This window comes from Quercus lobata, chromosome 4 (assembly GCF_001633185.2).
Source record: "Quercus lobata isolate SW786 chromosome 4, ValleyOak3.0 Primary Assembly, whole genome shotgun sequence".
Taxonomy (NCBI): domain Eukaryota; kingdom Viridiplantae; phylum Streptophyta; class Magnoliopsida; order Fagales; family Fagaceae; genus Quercus; species Quercus lobata.
The window spans coordinates 35,434,061-35,450,161 of NC_044907.1; the positions used below are offsets into that span (position 1 = coordinate 35,434,061).

At 32.5% G+C, this 16,101-nt stretch overlaps 2 protein-coding genes across 4 annotated transcripts; one reads left to right on the forward strand and one right to left on the reverse strand.

The window, feature by feature from the left end:
• Nucleotides 1–2,404: 2,404 nt before the first annotated feature.
• LOC115985099 (phospholipase D alpha 1-like) lies at nt 2,405–6,407 on the reverse strand. Its single transcript, XM_031108069.1, has 4 exons — nt 6,245–6,407; nt 6,083–6,154; nt 3,617–3,889; nt 2,405–3,021 (listed from the first exon to the last, which is right to left on the reverse strand). The coding sequence occupies exons 1-4, from the start codon at nt 6,405–6,407 to the stop codon at nt 2,591–2,593; spliced, it is 939 nt and encodes a 312-aa protein (XP_030963929.1). The 3' UTR covers nt 2,405–2,590.
• A 4,634-nt stretch (nt 6,408–11,041) lies between these two features.
• On the forward strand, nt 11,042–13,390 carry LOC115986572 (probable ribonuclease P/MRP protein subunit POP5). Of its 3 annotated transcripts, none has more exons than XM_031109709.1 (4): nt 11,042–11,347; nt 12,458–12,645; nt 12,755–12,892; nt 13,127–13,390. In XM_031109709.1, the coding sequence occupies exons 2-4, from the start codon at nt 12,468–12,470 to the stop codon at nt 13,243–13,245; spliced, it is 435 nt and encodes a 144-aa protein (XP_030965569.1). In that variant the 5' UTR covers nt 11,042–11,347; nt 12,458–12,467; the 3' UTR covers nt 13,246–13,390. The 3 variants fall into 3 exon arrangements, with proteins under 3 accessions (XP_030965569.1, XP_030965571.1, XP_030965568.1); XM_031109708.1 differs by having other exon boundaries at nt 11,043–11,414; XM_031109711.1 differs by having other exon boundaries at nt 11,042–12,645; nt 12,755–12,819; nt 13,127–13,219.
• Nucleotides 13,391–16,101: the final 2,711 nt, after the last annotated feature.

Below are 16,101 nucleotides of genomic sequence, written 5' to 3' on the forward strand. Positions count from 1 at the left end.
TGAAGAAGACATACATCATCATATATATACTAGTCGCTAACCCGTGCGATGCACGAGATAATTAAACAAAATTTATACACATTCACTTTTATTGGTATAATCATTTGAAAATAATTCTAACTAATATCCAAATGTAAGAGACACATTGACTTACTATTTAAAGTAGTTTTCTAAAGAATTTACACATATTGTGCAACTGAGCCTTAATTTCTCATCAACAATAAAAACATGGAAATTCAAAATATGGAAAGAAAATAAAAATTACAACAATTAATTCCATTATCTTTCATGCTATAATTTGTAATTGTACGGAATTAAGTCAACTCAATTTAAGTAGTTGTAATAAAATTGGCTTCTACTATTCTCTATTCTATAGAGATATGAACATATTGGATTTTTCAAACAATTACCGGTATTGCAATAAAATGATTTATTATTGAAAATAAGAAACAAAGAAAATCTGTCTATAACTTAAGAAACACAATATACTAAAATTAAAGAGATAAAATTTTCGGAGGACAAAATATTATAGATAATTTTAGAAACAGATTATACACTTAAAAGAGTTAGTAATTTATAGCACTTACCCCCCACTATTAGTATACAGAGACCAAGTGCGATCGTCGTAACCCTTTGAAAGAATCTTCCCCAATTGGACCCTATCAAAAAAAAAAAAAAAAAACACTCAATTAACAAAATTGATCCAAAAGGGTCTAAAAAGCACACAAAATCAATTCAAAAAAACAAAAATATGAGACAAAGTAATTACTTTCCGCTGCCAATGAAATCGTCTTTTGTATTTATGTTCCAAACTGCAACACTTATCTCTCTAAGGCCTTCAATTAACGAAAACACAAACTTCTCTTAGAATACCGGAATATTATGACCATCTATACACACACACACAAAACAAAATCAGCATAACTCACTATAACTCTATAAAAGCCTCAAAAATATAAAGAGAAATTAAAGGGGTTGAATTTGATATTTACGTTTGGAGAGAGAGAGTTTGCAGAAACTGTGGCTTTATATTTTTTAACTTGAGAGAGAGGTAAGGTTGCTAGGGTTTTGAGGTGTTATAATGTTTTTATTTTTATTTTTTATTTTTTAAATATTGTGCTGACGTGGAAAATTGTGGTGCCAGCAAAGGCTTCGGTTTTATATATATATATATATATATATATATATATATAGATTAAAGATAAGCACAATGTATATAAAAATGGTCACAAGACTAGTGTACAAGAAGGAGGTAAGCACTCCCCCTAACAAGATGAAGCACATCTCCCCCTTACAAGGACATGTATTTCTCCCCTTAACATGTAGAATCTTAAAAAGAAACCACATTTTCTTCACAATTTCTTCCATTTTTTGTCATGATTGACAAATGGTACAAGAAGCTAGAAAGGTTCCCTTGAGAAACATAAAGATGATCAAGGATGATCAAGGGGCACAAGGAATCCATATAAATGCATGAATGTAATGAAACAGGATGCTATGGATGACAAGATAAAAGAAAGATGCAAAACATGTAAAAAACAATGCATGCAAGAGGATCTCGATAGATTAAGCAGCTGTCGAGCAAAAGCCAACCTTGATAGATCTAATAGCTATCGAGCATCTATCGAGTAGACAGAAAGTTTCTCGATGGATCGAGAATCTGTCAAGAAACTATCAAGACAAAGTCCAAAAAGTTCAATGGATCGAGATTGCGTTAACTTCTATCGAGACAAGAAGAAAGAAGGGCTCAATAGATAGCAATCTGTCAAGAGCTGTCGAGAAGCTGTCGAGATGTGCAAAAACAGTTTTTCAAAGAAGAAAAAAACACAGACATAAATGCAATCAAAAAAGCCTTCTAAAAAAATCTCTCGCAAAAAGTGTATTATTTGTAACGGCTAAAAAAATACCGTCAATAATACTAAATTATTTGCGAGGGTCAAGATCGACCTTCACAAATAATCATTAAAATGTCAAAAATTTTGGAAGGAAATGTTCCCACCAAATTATTTCCAAGGGACAATAAAAATCTCTTGCAAAAAGTTTATTTTTTGTGTGAGTTAAAAATATACCTTCACTAATACTAAATTATTTGCGAGGGCCACAATTGGCCTTCGCAAATAATAATTAAAATAATAATTTTCTTTGGAGATAAAAGTTATTCTAAAATTCAAAAAATATAATGATTAATTCAAAAAATATAATGATCGGTGAAATATAAAGTGATAGGAAATTTGTATTGAAAATTATGCCTATTAAAATTCATAAGATCTTGTTTTTCATCTCTGGTTTTCAATTAGGCCACCAACTTATAGTTGGTTTGCTCAAATTCTTTGAAACCTTCGAACTCAGCTTGACTTTGAACTTCATAATTCTAATTTATCCATCATTTTCTATATGTGTAATTAACCACTACAAGAACTACATGATCACTTCTTTGGAAAGTTGCATGAACTAGACTACGGTAAAAATGTTATTTACATATCCACAACACATATGGCAATCAGTGAATATTGCCAATCACTTATAGTACTGGGAAATAAGATGAACAAAAAAAAAAAAAAAGCTCAGTTTTAAAATCAGTACAAGGCAATTAAGTGGTGAGAATTGGAGGCAGTAATTCAGACTTGGATCCAAGAACTTTAGCCTTTGTGTCTGGGAAGAATTCTATCCTAGGTACTTTGACCTCTCCTTTTTCTATGATATGAATGGGATAACTGAGCAAATGGCTTGGCAAGTCATGGTCCAGTGTCTCACTAGAGTAGAGGTCCCAATACTTTCTGGCAATTTGGTTCACTCTTTGGACACATTCCACACTTTCTGGATGGAGAAAGGAGTTATCTAGCATGCCTAAGTGCTCGTACCACAATGCCATCTGGAAGCCGTGGATTTGTCCCCTGACTGGCTGCCTAGTGAATAGGTGGAATGTTTGATAGGCTCCCATGGCAATCTCTGTATCCCGGGCACCATCCATTGACCTCTGATTGATGTTGGCAGATCCAATGATAATGTATTCATCGTCAACTGCAAAATGCAGACATCGTCCAATCTTAGTCATTGTCTGTCATATACTCATTTAATCAACTAAATGCCTTAAAAAACTGCATGTGCTCACACAAAACAGAAGCACGTTCAATTTTCATAAGAACAAATTCCAGTTTATTATGTACAGTCAGTATGTGGATGACTTGATAAAGTTTTCAGTTGAAATTTATATGGTTTTGGGATGCCCTCTCACTCTCTTTTTCAGTTGACATTTATATATGGTCTTGGGATGTGCTCTCACTCGCTTTATTCTGGATAAAGCTACTACAATGCTGCAAATTATATTTTATTAAGGAATAATGTTATTCAAAATTCTATCCATCAAATAAGAATGACATTTTTTTTGGGGGGGAAGGTGGGTATCTTGAATCAGTAATATGATGATTGATGTAAAATGTGTCATTTAATAGCACAACACTAACAACTAGAATGCATATTAATATGCATTGAAATTTTCACTGACATACTTCAATATGAAATCAAATGCCTTAGGTTAGAGAATTCAAGATTTTCAAACAGAAAACACAAAAGGTGGTACTTAAACTTATCAAGAAAAATTGATGAACCAATTTACCTATCATCATCTTAGCATGAACATAGATCATGAACCGCCTGACTTCCTGAGCTCTACTATAATCTGTGTCATGTTCGGGCTTCTCTGAAAGTTCGTATTCTCCACTATTCCTCATCTCTCGATTGCCAAGGCAAAAGAATGTCAAATAGTCCTTTGGGTTTGCCTCAAGCCCCTTAGTTTGGAGGGCCTGCACTATGTCTTTGTACATCATCTCCATTGTCCTATTTTGCCAATTCAATATTGCTTGCACAGATGCACTTTCTGGGATACTCTCTGGCCACAGTGGAATGACAACTTGTCATTACCTTATATTAATTATAATACTATTTTTGCTAATATTATACTTACTCTAACCTCCATGTATCCAAGAATTTTGATCAAGCTAAAATATGCATTTTAAATTGTATCCATGACTCCATTGTCCCTGCCTCCCTGGTCTAAAGTGCATGTCTAAAAAAAATAGATATATAAGCATGAAGGGGACACATTCATAAAGCCAGCAATAGTATCTCTTTCAAGCTAGGTAGTCTCTCACACATAGGAAATGCATCCTTTAACAGTTCCATCAACATACTAAAGGACTTGTTGCTCCATGATGATACACACTTTATGTGCAATAACTTGACTATGAAGGACAAGCTTGAATACTTTTCACAATCTAGATACAAAGGCTGTTTAACCTCTTCCAACGATCTATAAAATTTCTTTGCAACTCCATTTGTCTCTTGTGGTTCATTTCCACTTGGTTCCCTACCACGCACCACTTGTGGATAAGCATCCTTGATCATATCAGACATATCACCATATAGCATACCATCATGATCATCACCTTTCACTTCACTATCACCTTCCCCATGAAGGTACCAAGTAGTATAATCTCTCCTTATACTCCTAAATAAAAGATGATACTAGACCTCATCCCGAGTCCTACGATACATGTTGCTACAATCAATACACGAAAAGTTGATTTTCATGTCTCCATCTATTGAATGTTTAAATGCATACTCAAGAAAGTTTTCAACTCCATTAATATACTCAAAGCACGATATAGTAGAAAGATGCATTCAAGATTTATCAACCGTCATTTTATCTATACCATTTAAAGCATTGTATTAATCATAACTAACATTGATGGTGCAAAAAGTAAATCTTCATAAGTCAGTTTTAAACAAACAAGAGCTAAGTTTCATACCGGATTGGAACAAAAACCACACTCTTTACCGCTTCTTCAGCAAAGCTTCTGCAAACAATATCAAGGCCTGCAAATTGCAAAGAAAATCAATGGTTATGCTTCAGCCATCTTGTAAGAAGCAACACCAAACCTTTTACATTTTTAAAAAAAAAAAAAAGGGTACAAGTGTGAAGATTGGAACATAGTACAAGTTTGAAGTTGGCCTTAATGAGGAAAAAAAGATGATCCCAAATTAAGATGGATTCTTAAAGGGGTACTTAACTGTAAATTCATCATTCTATAATGAACCTTATATCCCTCGTACTAGGATGGCTTGCATGCCATGTATAAAGTAAAACTTAAATAAAAACACAAATAATTGAACTAAGATTGTCACATTCCTCAAAGAATACTTTACAGTAAGACGTTGGAGCCAGGTGAGAAAGATAAGGAGTTTTTTGAAGATAAACTATCAGGAAGTTTATTCACTCTTAATGGTTTAAATCAATAAATGCAGTGTCTGTCACTAAAGTTAAGCGTCTGCAGAAGAAACCATTAGAATTTGTGAATTTTCTCATCCAAAATATATTCCTGTAAAATCTATTCAAGTTCTAAATTAGGATTTTGGGTTATATTACTAAGATATAACTTAATTATAGATTTATTCACAGAATTGTGTGTTAGCACCATGTCAATCTGACATTCTCTACTGTGATTGAATCCTGCTTATAGATGGAAAGGAATTGGAGGAACTCAAAATGGGGAGCAAGGGAAAAGATAAACTTTATAGAGATGAAATGTGCAGGATTGCCAATCTCATAGAGGAAAAAGGTAGACATTTTGCTTGGCAGATTTTTAGGTAGCATTTGTCATTTTTATTGCTAAAGGCTGACAGCTTGCGACTCCTATGGACTGCTGGTTCATATGGAAAAATGAGAAAATATAACCAAATAAATTTAGATCACAGCAATTATAGGAACTTCATTAGGCTTTGATTTCACCATCTATTTATTACTTTGGAAGACATTTGAAGTTCAAGCATCAAAGCACCATAAGATTTGCATATACTAGGTTCATCTTCACGGCTCAAAGAATAATAAAGTACATGGCCTCCAAGAATAATAAAGTACATGGCCTTTGGAGCTATGCAGTTATAATCAGTTTTGGAAACAAAGCCAAATTCCTTACCATATGATATATACATCTTAAAATCTCCAATTTTTAGAAAGGGTTGCATTGAGGGGGTAGAGAACAAAATAATACCACTTTGAACAGGCTTAGAGACAGAAACTTACCCCAAAAGACTGAACTTCTGACGGAACCGTTGATTTGAGAACTCCCACTTCTAAGAAGCCCGCCAACAGTAACTTACGCTCAACAGCAGAGGTTATCTGTAAGAAAATCCTATTAAAATCTATCACTTCAAACTAATTTCATATAATTACAAAACTTCAAACTAATTAACTTATCTGTTTCTCCAACAGTAGACTGAGGATTCTTATGAACTAGGATTGTCCCACCAGGCTTCAATACTCTTAAGATTTCCCCAAACAACCAGTCAGTGGGAAATTCAACTGATCTACAGATACAAATAACAGTCTTGAAAGATGAAGACTCCATAGGCAGCTGATCTATTGTAAGTCAAGACCATAATCAGAAGAGAAATGAGAACAAAATATTTGAATTAGAACTACTATGGAAACATTCTTTAAAAAAAAAAAAAGAGGCTTGAATTTAAAAGACCCTATAAGAAGGTCAGGTAAAAAAAAAGGGCTAATAGAGTTATAAAATTATGTATCTTGTTAGTAGGGGCTTGTAAAACCAAGCTATTTATAATCTGAAAAGACTGAAATTATACAATAAATGGCATGAAGACTTCCCAAAAAGAAGAAGCATAAGAAACAGCTATAAATAATCATCATGATCCAAAATTTTCTATAATTAAATTAAGAGGAAAAAAAATAAGGAATAAAATAATCACTGGTTAAGTTTGTGAAAATAAAAGTGTTTATATATATATATAGATATATATAAGTTGCTCAATCCAAATATGGTCTTGAATTTCAAAATGATTGTTGGAAAAATAATATTCTATGCTCCCCTCTTTATCAACATCTACAAGTATGAACATGTAAACATACAGCACATCATCATCTCAATCCTTTGTTCAAAAATTCGCATCCAAAGACTTTTAATACTTGATCACGTGGATGGCTCATTATAGACACATCAAAATTGTGAGAGGGAATGTGAAATGAGTCATGACTCATGACAAATGGAGCATGCAATTGAAAATAGTTTTGACTACAAACTTCATTGAAATAATCTCAGACTTTAATACAATCAGATTGTGTGTGTGTGTGTGTGTGTGTGTGTATAAGTCACTAATTAAGGAACTATCTAACATGCAATTTTTAGGAGAGCTCATAAAAAGTACCTAATTAAGGAACTATCTTTTAGCAAAGAGACAGAGCCACAAATCATACATTTACAAAAGAAGGGGGAAAAAAAATGCAAACTCGTGAAATTATTCAAGGAAAAAAGAGCACTATTTCTAAGTTAGCAAATTACATTTTTACAAAAGTCGACAAGATGGTAATGACGAAAACGCTCGTATCATATCCACCACTTAATTAGTTGGAGCATGCAGTCACAATGATCATATTGATTCATGCCCCTCTTAACTAAAAGGGTCTATTTAATCCAACACCTTATTCTATTTTCCATATAAGCAAAGAAGCACAATCTAGATCTATAACACATAAATGTTATGAAAATCCTACCTTTTATCGAACACATGCAACAAAGCAGCATAAAAAGAACAGAATAATTGCATAAAACAGTTACAAGATTGAAGATACTCAATGTAAATGCCCAAGACACATTTGAAATTTAGATTTATGAGATAGATTATTGAAGGGCATATTAATCACTCAATGGAAGGGGCTGGTTGGTTAGGAACGTTTTCAATATGATTGCAGATTAAAACTGTTTAAAAAAAATATCAACAACATAAGTTAGGTGATGAACAATCAACGCATGCATTGCTCTGCGCATTGCTTCCCTTCTCAATCAATGTGTAGATAATTTGATCCAAAAGTTTAAATAAAAATTCTAAATCCAGTGCGAAAAGCTCCAATAATATGTTAAATAAATTCATATTTATCAGGATAGTTTTTTTTTTTTTTTTTTTAAATAATAATAATTTTGAGAGACCTGTGGGGTCCTTTAGTCGCTTTTCTCTTTTGTTTTGTTTTTTTTTTTTTTTTTGGGTGTCTTGCCGCGCAGTTGCGTGTAGTCAGTTGGCGTGAGTTGGGAGTGTTAGAGGGAAAAGTGAAAAAATTTAGAGGGAAAGGGGAATTGATGGACATGTGGCGCTAAGGTTTAAAGTTTTATAAGAAATAATTATATAGAGGTGTTGGGCATGGAGCTGTCTTCTTTTGGTCTTAATGGCTCTCTGCGGTGTTTTATTTATTTTATTTGGGACTACACTGCATGTAGTGAATGCCCCACTTACGCTAGTGTATGCACTAGTTTACTTTGTATGACTATATTTAGCATTTAATAAAAGATTTCTATCGTTTTGAGCTCAAAAAAAGTTTTATAAGAATTTTTTTTTTGTTAATTTAAATTTTAGAATATATGTAGCGGCATATGGTTTGAAGTTTATAAGGTTTAAAGTTTAAACAATTAGTATAATTTTTTATAATAAACAAGAATAAATAGGAGTATTTATATGAAATACATAGGTTAATTAATGAAATAAATTAGATATAATTCATAAATTGAATAGCTCCCCAAAATTAGATAATAAAAAAGATTATATGTCATATGTTAAAAGAACAATATGAAATCTCCACTGTGAGCTATATCAAATACTATAAAATAACAATATAGTTCAACTATTAAATATTAAAACAAATGATGGGTTTGCTTATATGTAAAAATGGTTTAATTTGAGCTCGATTTGGTTGTTCAATTGAGCTTAAATTTCATCAACGCCAATATTTTACCATGCTATGCAAATCCTACAGTAAGAATTGGAATCTAAATTGGCGCATAAAGGTTAAATGTCGTGTGCTCGTACTTTGATCGGTCCGCTCTCACAATCAAACCATTTAATCACACCCTAATTTCACCAATACCCATTCTTTACTGTTCTTTTCCCATCCAATGGTTGGACTTTGAATTTGGTGCCATTTTCAAAACTATCAAATTCTAGACCCATGCTCCTGCAGGGCTGGCCTAAGGCCCTTACCACAAAAGGCTCAAAATTTTAATCCTAAGAAAAAAGGCATTGTCCCCTATTATAAAAGACTCAAAATTTTATAAAATTATATATGTATGTATGTATATATGTGTAGGTGTGTGTGTGTGTGTGTATATATAATGGTTGTTTATTATTATTAGTGATACTGAGGATAACACAAATTTACTACAGGATTACAAATTGACATGTTACCTATCACAAAAAAGAAATTTAAACATTCATAATTAGGTTGTTGAAGTTTATCGATCATAATCATTTTCATATTATATTGTGAACATTTTTTAGTATCACTAATGCATTTTTCCTTTTCATTTCTATCAAGACTTCCAAAATACAAGACCAATAGCAACCTAACCCAATTGAAACCCTCAAACGTTTCAAAAAAATGTTACAAATGTGTTAAATCACCAATTATAGATTAATCTCTCTCTCTCTCTCTCAAGAACAAGTAATGAAACTAAAATTAGATTACAATTTTACTTAACTATACATTGTCATATATCCAAAATAAAGTATCTTTTTTTAATTGACATATTTTTTTATTTTTTTATTAAAATTTATGGATGAACTATGATATTAAATTCTCTATATGAAATTAACATTAGTTAAGTTGGTATTATTCTTCAAATTAAGTATTTAATATTGTATCAAATTAGCCTTGATTTGATTAGTATTAAATACTTTTATTTAATTAATATTTACATATACAATGCTTCATATGAATTTTTGTCTTAAGCCGCAATTTATGTTGAGCCACCTCTGTGCCCCTATACCTATCCCCTAAGGGAAAACTTTGACTACCTTGACCAAAAAATGCAATATACATCCTTTAAAATTTTGTTTAAAATCCATTTTTTTCACCTTGGTTTTTGAAAAATCTCTTTTAATGACAAGATACTAGTAGGCATCCCATGGATCACACATAAGAGTGACTGAGGTAGCCCTCACACATTGACATTTTTATTTTATCTCGACATTAACCTGCGCTGGTCATGGGTTTTTAAAAAAGATTTAATGTAAGGACATTTTCCCCCTCTAAGATCAAAACCATTTATATCTAAGTACATGTACTATTCTAAACTAGCATGTAACCCATGTTTACACACGAGAATGTTCAATTGTAGTGGTACTATTAATGCTAAGCTTGGATTATTAAACATATAGAAAATTAGTTCGACCAAGACTTTTATATTTTGGAGTAATTATGTTCTCTAAACTTTACCTATTAATATATATATAGATGCATGTATGAGATCATGGGACATATGTCCTCAAGATTGGGCAAGTGTCTTGTTTAATCTATGTTGCACACATTTTAAAGGGACAATCAAAATTAGGTCTTGAATATGGTCAGGCCCCTAGTGATGAAAAAAATGAGGGAGAGTGAATTGAGATGCTTTGATCATGTTCATACGTGGGTAGCTTATGCATTAGTAAAAAAAAAAAAAAGTAAGTTGATTCAAGTTGAGCAATCAAAAAAAGGTTGAGGAAGACCAAAAATAACATTAGAAAAAATAATAAAATATGACATGTCAATTAAAGGTTTTTTTTTTTTTTTTAGAAAATAAACAAACTAAAGTTAATTTTACCAATCATGATATGCCATATATTTACTTTTTTTCAATTAAAAACTTTATTTATTTTATAAAGAAAGTTAAATAAATACATAGCAAGTTTTGATTATAGGAACATCAAAAATAGTAGTACAAGGACTTATATTAGAAGTCCAAAACTTGTTACATTGTGTGTGCAACTACTAATAATGTCATCAATAAATTTTGGACTTTACGGCATTTTGTGATTAAAATCTTGGATTAATGAGCTTGCCAAGTATTTATATCTTTTTATTTAAGTCAAGTATAAATAAGATTGAAACTCCTTCATAGAAAAATGTATAAGTAAGATGGACTTTAAATACATTAAACCATAAATTATTTTGAAAGATAGTCCCCCCTCTAAATAAACCATAAATAAGATAATATTTCTTTTGAATGCTAAACAATGTAAACTTGTAAAATTTTTTGCCAATGGTGCCAACGATCTAAAAATTCTAATATATTTTAATCCCAAAATATTTCTCTTCAGAGTCTCTCACCCCTTTTCTCTCTCCCCATATCTCATCTCAGACCAAGCCTCTCTCCTCCTCTCTCTCCGTGTCTGTCTCTGTCCCTCATTCAGTCCTCACTCTCTATCTCACGGCGTTTGTATTGTCTTTTTGGGTGATTTTTGTGGTGATAATGGTGTGGGTCTAGTGGTTTGCTTGCAAGGTCGGCGAGGATCTGATGGTCTGGTAGTTTTCTTAAAACATGAGTTAAAATATTCTTTTATTTTGTAGCGATTTCTTAAAACCCAAAAAGGTAAGTTTCTTTCGTAGTGGTGGATGTTATTTTTCTTTTGTGTGAATTTGATTGTGATTGTGATTGTGATTGGAGCCTGTGTTTGAGTGATATTTGAATGAATTTTGTCCTGTTTCAATTTTGATAAGAAAATATTCGTAACTATTTAACGGAGTTATTGCGTTTGATTAGCTTTTTTTGAAGTATAGGTTTGTTTAGAATGAAATTTTTTTAAGCATGTTTGTTAGTATGAGATATATTGGAATTCAGATCTAATTTTTGGGATCTCTAATCACTAATCAGTTTTACCCAAAGCTTGAATTTAGGGTGCGTTTGTATAAGCTGGTGCAAAACGGTGTTTTGGGTTTAAAATGAGTTTTGTAAAAAAACTATGAGAAGTTGCTGTTGTGAATCAGAGTTTTGGGTTTTAAAAATGCTCTTTTAGTTGATGGTTTATGATCAGATTCTGTCAGTTTTCGGGTGAGACCGTAGAACCAATTAACTTGATCACCTGGGTTTATTTGTTTATTTGTTTTTTGGATTACATATCTAGGTGTAGTTATGAGTTTCAAGCTGTTTGTTCTTACTTCCATTTGTGTTTTGAGTTATTCGCTGACCTATTGATTGTTTAGTGCTACAGTTGATTTTTGAGTAGAACTAAACCTTCAAATTCTTATATATATATATATATATATATATATTTAGAGAGAGTTTCAACCTATGACATATGCTCCTGATAATAGCTCTTTTATATGGTTTCATGTTTGTTTGATAGTTCTGTAGAGGCCTTATGCTAAAGTTCTGTATCATTTCTTATACAACCATTTTGTTGAAGTTCCAAACCAGTGGAACTTCCAAATCATGGTTATGTTTATTTGTCTTCTAAAAATTCCTTTTAATTCATTCCTTTTATCAATTTTCGCATTGACGATCAATTTAGTCATTCCCCATCATGTCTGTACAAGGTTATTTGTTTTTTTCATCTTAAAAAGAAAGAAAGAAAGAAAGCAAAAGAATTCCTCTTCTCCATGCTGAATTGTGTTATGTTACAATTGTTATGCCAGGTAGAGAATTATGGTGGGATTTAAAAATAGGTACATGATTGTGGAAGTTTTCTTGGATCCTAATAGAGATCTTGCTGGGCATGATCCCATCATTATTACCCAATTTAATGTCTCAAAAGGGATCAAAGACAGCATTCTTGTAAACTTTGGAGAGTGTGGTCTTGCTTCATCACTTGCATCCTTCCAAGGTAAGTACCATATTGCCAGTTATTAGTTTGCCTTTTCTCTTGTTTATGCACGCTTGCATTTTACTTTCAATACAGTGTCATAATCATTGAACTTTTTGTTTATGTGTAGTCAAGTATGTGAATCCCATCACAAAGCTTTGCATCATTAGAGCTTCAAGGGAAGAGTACCAAAAGGTTTGGTCTGCCATCACCATGGTTAGGAGTATTGGAAATTGCCCTGTGCTATTTAACTTATTGGACCTAAGTGGTAATTCAAATAACAGAGAGATGGATACTCTATTGCCTTGCTGATAATGCTTATATATGTGTGTGTGTTTATCATAGTTGGAATTACTTAAATAACTTATATTTCTTCATGATTAGCATAACAAAGATGCAAATCTAATTGTATGTACTGCCATACGGAACTTTTTTCTGAAAATTTATCAGATTTTTTCATCTATCAAAATGGAATATAATACCATTTTTTCCTTTTTACCAGGGAGTATAAAGGCTTGTAGAAATGTAACCTTGAAGTATGATGAGCTAAAATTTGAGCAGTACAAACCTGTAGTTGGGGCTTGTCTCGCCATCGATGCTATTCAGATTTTGGAGCACTGAAAGTATTGCTGAGATCAAAGGGGGTTGGGGGTGGCTTAATCAATGGATCCCAGACTCTCAGCCCACCACCAATACATCGATCCCATTTAAATCCTCTCTCCACAGTACTCCACCCTCACATCACATACCGTTGGCAAATACAAAATTAAAGAAAAGCAATACGTGCACATGAGCCATGTGTGTTGTGTATAAATGCCACTTGACTTTGCTTTTCTCTTGGTCATTCTTCCAATTTGCTCAGTTTGAAAACGGAGACTAGTTCTGAACATGATGCTAAGGTTGAGGATAAGTTACAGGTTGTTCCTTCAACTAAAACCAAAGCTCAGTGAGTATAAACTCTGCCACTCAATGACATGCTGCTTTGGAGTGGATATTGTCTGCTGAGGTCGGTGGTGATATTGTTTCATTTTAACTCATGTTTAATGTTTTTTTTATTTTTTATTTTTTTTTTATTTTTTTTTTTTTTTATGATGGTATTAGCAGAGATGAAGAGGACAACTCAAACAATAACATAGACGTTGAAAGCAACTTGGAGGGTGACTCAAAGGAAGACTAATGTAGATCTAGTCATAATTCTAGTTTAAGTTTAAAACAAGGTTTAATTTCAAGATTTTTTTGTATATTTTATATTTTGAAGTTTGAACTTATATGAATTTTTATCATTCGATGGATCAATTTTTAGTAATTATTGGACTATTGTATCAATTTTTAGTAATTATTGTACTATTGTAACATGATAGTTAAACAAAAATGATATAAAATAAGTTAAAAATAAATAAATAATAAAATATTTCAAAAATTATATAAAATATTACCACTGATGACATAAACATTTGGTCATAAATAACTTTATAGTGACAACAAAGTCCTTCGCAATTAATAGAATAGCGACACTCCTTAACCTCTTGCAAAAATGTTTTAAGTGACAGCCTAATGTCATCACTATTATTCCTAACTAATTGCAAGGAAGTTAAAATCCTCTGCAAATCAATTTTAGCGATATCATTATTTGTTTCATCGTTAATTTGAAATTTGCAAATAACTAATTGCAAGGGTATAAAGGTCTTCATAAATAGTTATTGATGACAACTGCTTTCCCTCGCTAAAAATAAGTTATAAAGGGTTAAAAACCCTCACAAATAAATTTTAGCGATACCATTATTTGTCACTAAAAAGTATGTCGTCAATTTGGAATTCGCAAATAACTAATTGCGAGGGTATAAAAGTCTTCATAAATAGTTGTTAACGACGATTGTTTCCCCTTGCTAAAAATAAGTCGTCGGATTTTCTCGTCGTTTGGTAATATATTTGTGAGGGCGGATTTGTTCAGTAACGATGGTAGATTGCTCTCGTAAATTATTTATTCGGGAAGGTATGGTCGCAAAATCTCTTTTAGCAACAAGAGTAAATACGACGGCTTTTGAGGGCCATATGCCCTCACTAATAACTTTTTGCAATGATATTTGAATTTTTGTGAGAGTATTTTACTCTCACTAGTAGACTCTTTTTTTGTAGTGACTTATAAGCTTTGGAACAATGACAGAACAAGATATGTCATGATTTATCTTATTTCATGTGTTGGCAAAAGCGTAGACTAGTTCACCAAGCACCTCCCCAAATCCAATAATCAGTTCCATGTTACTACTCATATGTTTTCATTGACTTTATGTTATTTCATAGGGTAAATTCCACAAACCTACCCTGAGGTTTGTGAAAATACCAATTAGGTCCATAACATTCTAAAACCTACCATTTTAGTCCTTAAAAGACAATTTTGTCCCTAACTTTTTTTCTCTTTCTCTAATCTGTCTCCGTTCCTCTCCCCTTCTCTCTTCTCTTTCTCTTTCTCAAATCTCTCTCAAAAATCACTGAAGGGTAGGGATAATCCCAGAAAGGTGCTTCTTGAGATCAACTGTTTGGCTTCTTTCCAATCCCTGTTCCGCCATTCCTTTCTTTTCTTATAAATTCTTCTTTTACTTTGTTAAAACCAACACAACATTATTCAACACCAAAACCCGATCTCTAATCTAACCCAGAAACATACCCTATAAAACCAACAAAATTCAACACATATACACAAACCATTCACCACCAAAAACCCATTTTTAATCAAACCTAGAAACCTACTCTACAAACCAACAAAATTCAACACATTTAAACAAAACATTCACCACCAAGAACCCATTTTTAAATCAAATCCAGAAACATCCACCAACTTTTCAAGAAACCAATACATGTACACATGATAAAATTACAGAATAAACATCCATAAAATTGTAAGATTTATTTATGTCAGCTCAGACAAAACAAAAAACTTCTCTTTCTATTTGGTGAGGTCCGATTCGGAGATTGTGGATCGGGCTTATTCGACGATTCAGCATGCAATGTCTTGGCTTGAGGATGAGTTTCAACATGTTTTGATTCGAAGCACCATTCCTCTTGACGCTGAGAGACTGTACGGCTCGTTCCGCTAGAGTAGCCTTTCGTTCCCGGTCAACGATGCCGGAATATTTCCGGAGAAGGTGATATGAGTGTGGTGGTCAGTGACTTTTCTAGTGGCTATGGGTGATATGGGTTTGTTGGGTGGTGGGTTTTGAGAGAGAGATCTGAGAAAGAGAGAGAAGAGAGAAGGGGAGAGGAACGGGGAGAGAGAGAGAGAGAAGGAAGAAAAGGAAGATTGGTATTATCACTGAAGGGTAGGGATAAAATTGTCTTTTGAGGACTAAATTGGAAGGTTTTAGGATGTTGTGGACTTAATTGGTATTATCCCAAACCTCACGATAGGTTTGTGGAATTTACCCTATTTCATAAGTCCTAAAACAACATCAAATTTATAAAGTTTTTTTTTAAAAAACT